Source organism: Camellia sinensis, chromosome 3 (assembly GCF_055761805.1).
Source record: "Camellia sinensis isolate YWXY chromosome 3, ASM5576180v1, whole genome shotgun sequence".
Taxonomy (NCBI): domain Eukaryota; kingdom Viridiplantae; phylum Streptophyta; class Magnoliopsida; order Ericales; family Theaceae; genus Camellia; species Camellia sinensis.
Genome location: NC_138963.1, coordinates 178,539,685 through 178,553,516, shown reverse-complemented (window position 1 = coordinate 178,553,516; position 13,832 = coordinate 178,539,685). Strand labels below are relative to the sequence as shown.

The 13,832-nt window shown below is 35.0% G+C and overlaps 2 protein-coding genes across 2 annotated transcripts; one reads left to right on the top strand and one right to left on the bottom strand.

Annotated features, from left to right (window-relative positions):
- Positions 1-3,573: 3,573 nt before the first annotated feature.
- Positions 3,574-4,871, bottom strand: LOC114293142 (uncharacterized). Its single transcript, XM_082918639.1, has 3 exons — positions 4,384-4,871; positions 3,867-4,296; positions 3,574-3,777 (listed from the first exon to the last, which is right to left on the bottom strand). Exons 1-3 carry the CDS (start codon positions 4,869-4,871, stop codon positions 3,574-3,576), a joined length of 1,122 nt encoding a protein of 373 aa, XP_082774765.1.
- A 7,213-nt stretch (positions 4,872-12,084) lies between these two features.
- On the top strand, positions 12,085-12,420 carry LOC145822056 (wall-associated receptor kinase 4-like). The gene has a single exon (XM_082918638.1). The coding sequence runs from the start codon at positions 12,085-12,087 to the stop codon at positions 12,418-12,420; it is 336 nt and encodes a 111-aa protein (XP_082774764.1).
- The last annotated feature ends 1,412 nt before the right edge of the window (positions 12,421-13,832 follow it).

The following is a 13,832-nucleotide window of genomic DNA, read 5'->3' as shown; positions in this document are numbered from 1 at the left end:
AAATGTTATTCAAAATTAAGATTTTAATTTAATTTTTAAGTTCAATAATGCAGTAATTAATTAAACTATTAAAGGTAATACTCTTTTATATATTTTTTAATTATGAATCAATCATATTATTTAAATATTTGAGTCTAAGAAGTAAGTTTATATATTATTTTTTTGGGCAAATTACAAATAAAATTCCAAAGTTTAGCGTGTTTTGCAAATTAAACCCCAAGTTTTTAATTTTGACAATTAAAATCCTAAAGTTTATTCCGTGTCACAATGTAAGCCCCCCGTTTATCTCTGTTTCATGAAATAACGGAGAAAGCCATTTTTGGCTCCTAAACCAACCCAAAACGATGTCGTTCCTTATTACACCCATATAAAAGGCCCCAAATCCTTCATTTTACCGATTAGGGCTACCATTTGCCTTAATTTCTTCGATTTTGTTGATTTAGGGGCATATGAACGACAAATCCACTACTGAACAAAGCTCCATTTTCAACCATTGCGAAATATGAGTGAAGGAAACAGTTGGGGTGGAAACAATTGGGGTGAATCGACTCGTTGTAGCTATGGAATGAGAGCAAAAATCCGAACTTCATGGACCCATGAGAACTCAGCTAGGAGGTTTCTTGGTTGTCCAAATTATGGAGTAAGTTTCCCACTCCCGTAAATAATATGAAATTTGTGTATATTGTTGTTCCCTAAAACCTGACTTTGATTTGTATTTTGTAATTTATTTACGTATATATATATATATATATATATATTTTTGGATTTTTCAAAAAAAGGGGCTTGTGGCTTCTTCTCTTGGTATGATCGACCACTTGTTCTCGTGGTAGACAAGTGTTGCCGAAATTGGTGGACAAGGTTGCAAGCTTAGAGGAAATGGTAACTGAGATTGCAAGATTGGAGGAAGATGTTCAAACTTATCATCGTAGACAAAAATGGATTGTAGGTGGATTGATTGTTGCAGTGATTGTAATTGGAATGTTAACAGTGAGTAATTAGGAAATGTAGGTTACTTAGTTAGTTAGTTAGCATTTTTGGTTTAGGAAATGTAATGCAACTATGCAGTTGCCAATTGAACTTAATGTATAATTTTGAATGAAATGATAAATCATTGTTTTGTTTTTAATGTGTGTTTAGATTGTGGTAATGTTTGTTTGGTTGTATACATTTTGTAATGAATTTGATGCATTTGTTTGCCAATGCTCTGAATGTGTTTGACAAAATATCCAAGTGAAAGAAAAACAAATTACAAGCATGTAAAAAATGGATTACAAGCCATTGTTTACCTTGTTTCAAACCAATATATAGCACAATCCAAGCATGTATACTAACCATTCAATTAGTCAACCTGTTCCACCTGTTCAACTTGTTCCAAGCATGTAAAAAACCAAGTACGTAAAAACAGATTAGAAGTCATTGTTCAACCTATTCCAAACCAATATACAACACATTCCAAGCATGTATAATAACCATCCAATTGCGTACATCATTGATGTCAAGCATGTATAATAACCATCCATATATTGCTCCAAACCACTATACATCTTTCACCATTACAAAAATAAGTAGTTCACCACAAAAATAAGCAGTTCACCATCCATAATTTGTCTTCACGTCATATGACCATTACATAAAAAAGCAATTCATAATTACAACATTCAGTTCACTATGTCTCTATTAACACTAGCTTGACTACCTAAGACTTGTTCAACTTCATCCCTTCTCATGGTTGCTACTGGTGTTGATGTCCTCTTTGTTGATGCCCTTTGTGGTGGCTGTTGCTGTTGTCTACTAGTTGATGCTTCCCCAGATATTGCATCTGATCTGAATCTTATGAAAGTTTGTCGACTCCTCACCTGTTAACAAAAAATTGTTAAACCACAGTTTGAGCATACATGGAGATCAATTACAAGTAGAGTATACCAATACATTACTTACATTCTTTGATGAACTTGCAGTTCCATCGTTTTTACCCTTGACAGGCCCCATTGTATGTTCTTTGATTATGACCATGTACACCACACTTGGAGCATTTCAAGCTGGTACACTTCCTCTACAACTTGAATTAGTTCTGAGGCTTATCTAGGTCTCTAATTCTTTGATTTTGAGGCCTACTAATTGGCTTTTTCAACTTAGGAGGAAGTAAAGGGTCATAACCTATCTTAGACCATTGATCTTGGCCATTTAGTGGATTTATCAGTGCCTCATAAGTTTTCAAGTAGGTCTCTTTTTTGAAAGCCACATGCACATAATCCTTAACTCTCTTTTTGAAAGAAAATAGCAACCACAACATGAGGACAAGGGATTCCAGTTAGATCTCACTTGAAACAAATGCATGTCCTATTATCTAAGTTGACAACATAACCACTTACTTCATATCTAACTTCAAGTAGAGCACCCCCTGACCAAGAAGGTATCCATACTCCAGATTTTACCTTTGACCTCTCAATCTTAGTTTGTATATTTGCACATATTGGCCCTTGGTACTTGATCATTTTGCCCCTACATTCATGTAGCCTCACCATCAAAGCCCTCTTGATCCACTCTAACATGGTGAGGATGGATCTGTCTCTAGCTAGTAAGACCCAATTGTTAAAAGACTTTGAAATATTGTTCAACAATCTATTACACTTTGTTTTGGGATTCAATGCATGCCTACAACACTACAAGAAAAAACACTTTTGGAGACCACCTATTTTGAGTTGGTCGCAAATAGTCCACTTCCTGCGACTAAAATTTTTTTGGTCGTTAATGGATATGTTTTCGCGACCCACAATTTTTGGGTGGCTAATAGCTAATTTTTGGCGACCAAATACAAATTTAGTCACAGACGGTCGTCTTTTGGTAACCAAAAAATAAGTTGGTCGCGAATGACTTAACTATTGGCGACCAACTACAAATTTGGTTATGGAAGATCACCTTTTGGCGACCAAAAAATAAGTTGGTCGCGAATGACTTAACTATTGGTGACCAACTACAAATTTGGTCGCGGAAGATCACCTTTTGGTGACCAAAAAATAAGTTGGTTGTGGAAAGTTATGGTGGGATAAATTAAAAAAAATGGGTACTACTGTAATTACATTCTATTTTTCTATTTAGGCATTGAAGGTTTTATGAAATAATATATAACCCAATTTTTATGGGTTATATATTTTCTCTGCCAAATGTGAATAATAAGCATGTTATTGGTAGAGTGGATTGGACGCATGGAGAGTGACTTCTTGGTCAGGAGTTCAACTCTCCCAGGTAGCGCAAAAGAATATTTTTCTTTGGGTGAAGGCGCTGACTTTTGGCGACCAACTATAACTTCGGTCACTAAAAGTTACCTTTTGGCTAATATAGATTGGACTTTTCGTGACCAATTATTTGGTCGCCAATGGTCCCTTTTAGCGACCAACTATAACTTTGGTCGCAGAAAACTATCTGTGACGAGGCTTTAGTGACCAACTCGCCACCAACACATTTTGGTCACGAAAAGATTTTAGCGACCAAATATGGTACTTTTCGCGACCAAAACGTTAGTCGCGAAAAGTGTAATTTCTTGTAGTACTGAGCTAGATTAAGTCTTATCATCTAATCATATGCTCTACTATCTACACTATGCAACTTAGTCATATGCTTTTTCCAATCAACCCTTATATATGCCTTTGCAGCTTTCCATACACAACTCTTTAGCTCCTTCCCTCTAAACTCCTTTTTAAAATTTGCATAAAGATGTCTGAAACAAAACCTATAATTGCCTTTAGGGCACAATTCTTCAAGAGTTAGAATCAGTCCCTGCAAAACATAAATGTCAAAACCATGACTAATGAAAAACATTAAGGAACATAACAGAGTAACGAAAAAACCATTAAACATAAATATACCTTTTGTTGATCAGTGGTGAAAGTCCATCTATGCTCTGTACTTGTGCGAATACATTCAAACAAATTCTCTACAAACCAAGTCCAACTTTCTTTATTCTCACTCTCAGCCACTATATAAGTAATTGGATAAATCATGTTACCTCCATCCCATCCCACAGCAGCAAACAATTGTCCTTGACAAGGTCCTTTCAAATGACAAGCATCCAAGCCAATCAATGGCCTTACACCAACTAAAAACCCTTTTTTGATTCCATTAAGGCACACAAACTTTCTTTGGAACCTAGGCTTAATTTCAAGTTGAGGCCTCCATATATTGATGTCAACTCTTGAACCTGGATTGGTCCTTATCAACTCAGCAGCATAATCCCACAATTTTGTATATTGTTTAGAATTTGTTCCCTCAAGTTGCACCAATGCTTGTTTCCTAGCTCTGTAACATTTCATTTCGGGTACTTCTACAACACAATCATCTTTCATAGTGTCCTTAAACTCATTTATTTTCTAGGTAGGGGTGGACCTGAATTTATTCACATATTTAGATACTAAAAATGCACTAGTTACTTGTCTGTTCTTGTAACTTCTGTTGCAAGTATGTGTAGGTTTATATGTCTTAATCTGCAATGTGTTCTCTTTACTCATCTTAGAGCCATAAAACCTCCACTCACACCCATCACTACAGTTGATTTGAACCTTCCATGTCTCATTTTCTGTGAATTTGACATCATAACCCCTTTTCACTGTATATTTCCTCACAGTATCTCTAAATTCAATGGCATTATTAAACAACATTCCAATTTTAAATTCAAACTTAGCCATATCAACCTCAAGCCTAAATTCAAGGTACTTTGGCTTCTCATTACCCTCCTCACTATATCCTTCAGGGGTTAGTAATTCTTCCTTAGATGAATCCCCATCATTCATAACACATTTCTCAAATGCATTGCCTCCTTCTCCATTTGGTTCCTTCTCTACATTACCATCAAACATGATCCTCAGTAGGGTCATCCTTATCCTCATTACTAGCTAAGAAATCACTATCTGATGAGTCATCATTTTCCTTATTTTCACTGTTTGTTTCATCTTCATAATCATGATACTGAGGATGTTGAGCATTTTCATCCTCATTTACAGGGACATCAGTAAGGAACAAAACAGGATAAGAGGTGTCTATATTGTGTGGCACAAATGCTTAGCAAATAATTCTAAGGTGTTTGCAGAGCCCAGATATTGAAACATTTCTAAAAAACCTTAGTCAGTACCTAATCTTCTTAATACTCTAACCAGATCTTCTGTGGGAATCCTTTAAAAAAAACTGTTTGTAATCACATATCCCAACCTCTTGATCATAAATATCAGCTCAGGCACAGAAAATGTATCAACATCAATAGTATCAAACACATGTACTTTACCCCCAAAGTAACTCCTAGGCCCACCATCACTATCTATAAAGTACCCACTATCATGTAAAACCAATTTCAAATTTATATATCATCCATTGCTGCATTCACAAATAAACAAATATATCACAAACAACCAAAAATGCATAAAAAATCAATGGACTGAACATGTGGCATGGGACCAACAATGGAGATAAAAATTTGATAATTCAGTGGTCCATCACTTAGTCAATGTAGTGGTCCAACCACTCAGTCAATGTAGTGGTCCATTAATGGAGATAAAAAATTTGACAAAGCATCCAAGACAATAAAGTAACCAACACACACACATATCCATGCAATAAAGTAAGATACAAACACAGAGTTTGCCATTACTTTATTCACAGAATCAGAAAAAGAAAAAGAAAAAACTTCATATACAAATTACAAGTAGAAAGAATCAAAAGAAATCGTATAAATCATCACTCCAAATAACAGTAAGCAGCAGTACTTCAACCTTGGTCCATATTTTCTTCTAAATTGCAACAACCCCCTTTGCCCTAAATCGATGAAATAAAAGAAATTAGGGCTTGTAGCCCTAATTAGTGAAATTAAGGATTTGGGGCCTTTTATATGGGTCTAATAAGGAGCGACGTCGTTTTGGGTTGGTTTAGGTGCCAAAAATGGCTTTTTCCGTTACTTCATGAAACGGAGATGGGCGAGGGGGCTTACACTGTGAGACATAATAAACTCCAGGGTTTTAATTGTCAAAATTAAAAACCTGAAATTTAATTTGCAAAACACGCTAAATATTGGGGTTTTATTTGCAATTTGCCCTTTTATAAATAGAATATTCTAGATCAATTTACACCATATTAATGATAGTTTTTTTTTTTTTTTTTTTACACCATATTAAGTTTCACCTTGCAAAGTGTCTATGACCCTAAGGTTATGTTTGTCTGACAGATTAAGTTGGATGAGATTGTTAGTGAGAGGATGGTTAATAAATAAATTATTAATGTGGGGATTGTTAGTGAGGGAATTAAGTAAAAGTATGTTTGTTTTGATGGTAGTGTAGCAGATGGTTAGTGATGAGATTGCTAAATTATTTTTATATAAAATAAATAAAAAAATATTTTTATATTAAAAAAAACTAAAACAAATATTAAAATAAACAGGTGCACTTGATAAAAAAAATATAATTAAAAAAATAATTTTTTTTTAATATAAAATAGACTCAATCAACTTAGTGTTTTTCTAATCCTACTTAAAATCTAACCAAATTAATCCCTCTCTCGAGGGAGATTACTAAGCCCCTCACACTATTAATCGCTCTCTCAAATTATCACCAAACAATGTGTAGGTGGGACCCACGCTCATACTAATCCAATCCGACCCCTTACCTTGCTAAACAAACATGACCTAAAAGTTTTTGTATACTAACAAGGGCAGTCAAACATAAAACCTTATAAAACCTTAAAGATAACAAATCTTCAAATCCCAGCCTTATTCACCTGGCAAAAACTTGAGGTTAGTATTGGTTAAGTTGATGGTAAAAAATGTCTAAGTGCTTTCTAAAGTATTATTTAGTGCAGTACTGTTACACCTATCAAATTTTGTTTAGTTTGAATTGAATAAATATCTCGTATGCAAGATATTTATTTTGACTAGGTAAAAATAAATATCTTACATGTAAGATATTCATTTGGGTAATTGGGTAATTCGGACAGAGTAAAATTTGGTGGATCAAACATTATTTTATTTGGAGTTTGTTTGGCATTCTCTAAATAAGTGCACATATTTGAATCACATCAAATCTTTACTTTTCTAAATATCTTTTCGTAAAAAGTAAAAAATTACACTTATTTAAATCATTCTAAACAATCTCTTAATATTGTAATTTAAAATAATTTTAATAGTAATAAAAATGTTTAAAAAAATTAATTAACAAAAAATATATTATGTTTCTTTTATTTTCTTAATGATACCTGTTATCAGATCATTTAAAAAAAAACAAAAAAATGGCCACTACATCTTGAATACCATCATCGTTTCACTTTTTATATTTTTACACTAGGTTTTGCTATAAAAATAAAAATAAAAAAAAATCCAAAAAGGATAACAATAGAAAAATTCTATTCATATATAAAATTTATACAAAAAATTTAATAAGAGTAAATAGTAATACTATTGTTATAAATAAATACATCTTCAATAATATTTTATCATAAAATAAAATGTTTATAATAAGTCAAATTATTATGTATAAATTTTGTATTTATAACATTATTCTAATAAATATATAGCTTTTTTTCACATTTCGCACATTAAAGTCCAAAATTCCAGGCAAATATGAACTGTTTTAGCGCCGCTGATTGATTTGTAAAATGAAAGACCTACTGAATGGATCACTCTGGGTCCGGGGGCATCAGTCATCGCCACTCCATTTTAGTTATGGGGATGAATTGATTGGACTAAAGTTAAAAATAAGAATCAAGTGGAACTTTGACAGCTATACTTTAGAGTCAGTCATAGAGCTTCTCTCTCTAACCCTTTTTCTTGCTTCTAGAATTTTCATTTTTTGAGCATCGTTGGGGTGGAGGAGGGAGGCTCAGGCCTCCGGCCGCCTCTCTCCTCCTCTCTACCCCTTTCTTTCTTCCATTCCCTCTGCCATCTCTGGTCAATAAGCTTTGGAAGCTTTGCTTTCCATCTTCTTCCTCCTTGTGAGGTATTTTTCCCTTATGGTGGATTTTCTTCTGTTTTTCTCTTATGGTGGATTTTCTTCTGTTTTTCTTCACTTCCTCTTCCCCTCTGCCTTACCCCAGCCGAAGCCTTTACCAGATCCGTCGTCCCCCTCCTCTTAGCTTCACATTGGCGCCGCCATCACCATATCGTCACCATACCTTCCACCTCTCGCCGGATCTACCGCCTCCACCATTTGGCCTCCTGGGTTCTCCTCCTCCAACTTTTTTGGTGTAGATCTGGGATAGATCTACTACCAATCCGGTTTGCGGTTGAGTTATGGTATTCTTTTTGTATATGTTTTATTTTGGTTTGATTTTGTTTCTGAAATCCATCTGTGCTTAGTGTTGCTTACCCACATTGTGGTTGTAATCTATGATATGTCATTGGCATGCTCTACGGCCATTTGTTGGCCTCTGCTTGCAGTATGAGCACAAGCACTTGTTGTGCAGTTGGGTATTCTTCATAGGTTTACTCCTGTTTTTTCTTTGATTTTCATCCTTCCTTTGATGGTGTAAGATTATGTTGGATGGATTCATATCTTTGTAAGTGCCATTTGGCTACTTTAATGGAAATTACTCTTTTGATAAAAAAAAAAGTCATCGCCACTCATTCTAGTCCAATAGCAACAATTTGTGCCTTTGTGAAAAGAGTATTACTATTCAACTCTAAAAATTTATTATAAATTCATCCTATCAATTCATAAATTATTAAAAAAAAATTAATCTCTATCACATTTTATTTTACATAGATTATACATAAATTTCACATTACATAAGTTAATTTTCACCATACAATTACTCACCCAAAAAATTATAGATGGGTAAGTCTGAGTTAGTAGACTTTTTCAAAAATTAGACTCATTTTTCAAGCCTAATAATGTACCAAATGATGTGCCAATCAATTAGAATATTTAAGTCAATACTCTCTCATATCTCTAATCATCAACCGATCATATAACTTACACATCATTAGGTCTAGAAAATGTCTAAAATATGGACTTGTATATCATTTTTCTTGTGGAAATGGTGAAAAACAATTTAGAATTTAATTTATTTCTAAGAGTGTAAAAATGACTTGCGGCCCGTAGATGGCTTGAGGTGGGCCCAGATCGTTTAAGCTCGGGCCCAAGCCCAGCCCAAGACCTTGGGCCAGGCCTTGGGGCATCATTTTGAAGCTTGTTCAGCCTGTCCAACCCATCCCGTGGGCCCGACCCATCGGCCCACTCAAGGCCTGGCCCACCTGAGGCCCAGTGTTTTTTATAGTGGAAAATAATAAACTTTTGGTAGAAAAAATAAAAAAAAACAAAAAAATTGTTCAAGCCTGCCCAATAGGATTGACAACGGGCCAGGGAGGGGTCGGGGATCACACTCCCCATCCCCAATCCCCGATTGTGAAAACCTCTCCGTTCCTGGCCCTGATCCCCGACGGGGAACCTATTAACGTCCCCATTCCCGCTCCCTAATCGGGATCGGGTTTCCTTGACCCCGAAAATTCCCCAGTCCAAAAACATCATCATCAACAACAGATCCACTATCAACAACATCATTAACAACAACAACAACATCGCAATAGAGACATATACATACATACACCATCTGCATCTCCGATCAAAAAAAAAATGGAGACATATACATACATACACTATCAACAGATCCATTATCATTATCAATTGTTTCATTTTCAACATCACAGATCAAAAAAAAAAAAAAAAAGGACAAACAGAGACATATACATACATACACCAACAGGTTACAGATCTGAGATCCAAAAAATGGACAAATAGAGACATATATATACATACACCATCGGCATCTCCGATCTGACCATAACATTACGTCTTAGTTGTGCCGCTGAGGATGAAACGAAGTTTCTCACGCCAAACGGATTCATGATCGACGATCAGGAAAATGGCATTGACGGCGGCGGAAGACACAGATCTGGAAAAGCCACAAGCAGAACGAAACTTAAATTTTGGAAACACAGACCTAGGGGTTCTAAACCCTAGATCTAGAGAGGAAGGAGAGGGAGAATCTGGAGAGAGAAGCGAGAGAGTAGAGGGAAGACAGCGGCGGTGGTGTTGAGGATGGCGGTGGTCGCGAACAGTGGCGGTGGACGGCGACAGATCTGGCCCACTCTCTGCCTTCTTCTTCTCTGCAACTATCTCTCTTTAGAATTCTTCTCTCTAAGCGCAATTGATTGAATCTAGCTTTTCAAAGAGAGTGTGTATGTGTGTTAAAGAGTGTTTGATGATCTTTACAACGGAGGGAGGGAGATCGATCGATGGTGGTGATGAGAGGGTTAGAGAGATAGAGATAGAAAGAGAGAAATAGAGACCCAGAAAGAGATAAGAGAGAGACGATGAGGCTTGAGGGGTTGTGTTATGTTAGGGTTTGGTTTATATATATATAGAGGGGCATAACAGTAATTTCACATCGGGGAAATGGGGCCGGGGACGGGAACGGGCCGGACCGGGTCCGGGGCTGCGAAAGCTATCCCCGTCCTCGGCCCGAAACTGATCAGGGATTCAATTTTGAATACCATCCCCGTCCCCACAGGGGTATTTTTCGGGGAGAAACCATTCTATTCAAGGTTGGGGGATCGGGTCCCTGCGGGCCGGGTTGAAATTGTCATCCCTACTGCCCAAGGCCCAAATACCCCTGGGCCTGGGCCTAATTTTTTGGCTCGTGACCCGGCCCGGCCCAAATTATGGCGGGAGCCAGTGAGGCCCAATATAGGTTGGCCTGAGCCTGAGTGAGCCGGGCTGGGCCAAATTTACACCCCTATTTATCTTATGTTCATATTTCAATATTACAGAATTTTGAAGGTCTAGTGAGACTCATCATTTGTCCTTTTTCAATTATTCGAACCATTTTATTTTGTAAAACTCTCAATGTATATTTGTGACTTTGTTTAATATAGAAGAGATGATAATTATTTTTCTATTTTATTACATGTAAAAATGAAAATTATAATCAAACACTAGAAAGCAGTAGTGAACCCCATGGGTGAAAAATTATTGAATGCTAAGGGACATCACTTATTTTTGGCTAGTAGCCGATCACTATTTTTCATGCCTCCTTGTTTCTCATATCGTAATACAAAATCATAAATATCATCTTTTTCACTAATTACAACTTTTATAGAACACTACTTGATAATGCCTTAGGACCATCGAATAATTTCTTCTACTGGTGACGTTTATTTGGGATTATAATGTGCGTGAGTGTAAATTTGTTGATACAGAAATTAGGAAGTGATTGAAATTTGAAAGTTACTGTGGTGCGAAAAAACACATAAATTAAATTATATATATATATATATATTAGTTGATAAAAAATATAAAAGTAGAATTTCTGAGAATTTAGCGGCATAGAAATCTCGAAACATAAAAACATAGCTAAAAAAATGCACTAAGAAGATCTCGTGCTCGACTGTTTGATGAAATATTTGTATCCAATTACAATTATATTGATTTTTCATACCATTTAGAAAAAATTGAGTAGTGATATAAAAATAAAAAAAATATCATAAATTTGAAAACAATTTCAGGGTTTGAAATTCATTGTCTAAAAAAAAATTCATGTTATAGAAACAAAAAATTTTCCGTGAAGTTGGGGCATGAAATTTGTAATTAAATGCTGCAGACTTGATATCAATGGGGGCTCGGGGTCATTTTCTTAAATTTGATAAATTAGGGAATAGACAAATCATTCACTCCCCTTTTCGATATGGTGGATGGTAGAGGTGGCATGGTGGTGGACAAAACTCATGATGTGATCGAAGGATTAGAGTCGTCGATAGGTCGTCAAATCATGCCAAAATATTAGAAAAATTCACTAAAAATAAAAAAAATATAAAAAATAAAAATCTCAATTTTTTTGAAAAGTGGTTTAAATCAAAATGGAAACATAAAAACAATAATATATCAAAACAATTTTATTTTTTATTTATAAAAAAAAACAAAAACAAAAATAGTAGTATTAAGGAACGGCCAAAAATGTGTTTTTGCCCGTGTGGAGTTGCTAACCGGCAAGAAGGCACTTTCTTTCAACAGGCCTGAATTAGAGAGAAATTTAGCAGTGCATTTTGTATCATCAATGAATGAAGATCACTTGTTTGAAATTGTTGATGAACAGGTGATGAATGTATCAAACGCAGACCAACTAAAGGAAGTTGCTATTTTAGCAAAGAGATGCCTAAGAGTGAAAGGTGACGAAAGGCCAGCCACGAAGGAAGTGGCAATGGAGTTAGAGGGATTAAGAATGATGGAGAAACATTCATGGGTAAATGACAACAAAGATTTAGAAGAGACTCACTACTTGCTTGGAGATCAACTTTCAGATGCTTATGGTGATGGTGATAGTAGAAGCAATTCAGCAGCTTATGATAGCGCGGCAAACCATATCATTTCACCAATTGATGGTGGAAGATAAGGTTTTTTTATTTTTTATTTTATTTTATTATATATATATATTTTAAATATCCGGGTGTCTGGGCCAACTTACATGTACTTGGTCTAATGACTAAGCAAATCTCCAATGACCCCAAGGTTTAGAATGTTTGGCCTTCGTGAGATTCGAACCTGTGACCTCTTGGGTGATAAGCCCTTTGGTTGTTTTCTCCTCCTACTAAGCCAAACATTTTGGGGTTGGTGGATGATAAGGTGTTGCTTGTCATGGTCTGTGTTTATTAGATGTTATTTTGTAATGTTTCCATGTGGGCTTCGTCAAATAATCCTTGTCAAATGTTTTGAATCTTTTGGTTATTTATGCTGAGATTCAATTGGTTGTGATTTTCGATATTGAGCATCAAAATGTTTTCTAGAATCATAGTTATTGATGCAAACCCTTTCTTTATGTGTCAAACAAACTACTAATAGTAGTTAATTTTCTTAATTGGAACACATCTACCTGTAGTAAATATGAAGTAGCATCCATATCTCTTTACAATTTCATTTCTTCGTCACCAACTAATTAATGAATTGAATAAACTATCAATTTAAAATAGGTACTACAAATTTAGTCTTCAATTTTCACAATTTTATTTGTTTATTTATTTTAGCATGGTCTTCACTTTGAATCTATAAATTCTTGAGTAAATTACACAAACCTCTCTTGAGGTTTGATAAAATCACAGAACCTGAAGGTTTTTAAAATGACATTAATCTGCCTAGAGGTTCACTTTTGCATTTCAATTTACCCCTTCAGTTGACAGTTAAATAGACTAACAGGGTTGGCTGAGTGATCAAATTATTTTACATAATTTCTTATTTTGCCCCCCTTGTTTTTGTATGATGAAGTCATTATATCACTATTTCCTCTTCCCCTACCCACAGCACCAGCCTCCTCCCCACTCCCCAAAATCACACACAAAACCTTAAAAATATCATATAAACAAGAAGGGAAAAAAGAAATCTAAGGATTCAAAAAGATGATGAGGGATTTGTAATGATGGTTGGTTCCAAACAATGTAAGTGACTATAAAATAATGAAAAAAATCAACAATACTACTAACATAGAGTCATCACAGAATTAATCATGGAAACTAATTTTCACCATACATATCATATTGCAGAGCTCACTATAAAAGAGACAATTTCACTTCAGATTATTCTATTTATGGTTTATGAGATTAGTTTTGTGTTTTTAAACTTATTGTGAAGGGTTGATTGTAAAAGGATTAAAAAGATCAGGGGAATGTAATCGTTTCTTTACGAGTAGCTTTTTACGTTCCAAAACATACACTTGTATAAGAATTCCAAAAAATTGGATAAAAAAAAGTCAATTCTCATCACCATTTCCGAATTAACATTTTAAAAGACATTGGTTAACAGGAATAAACTGTT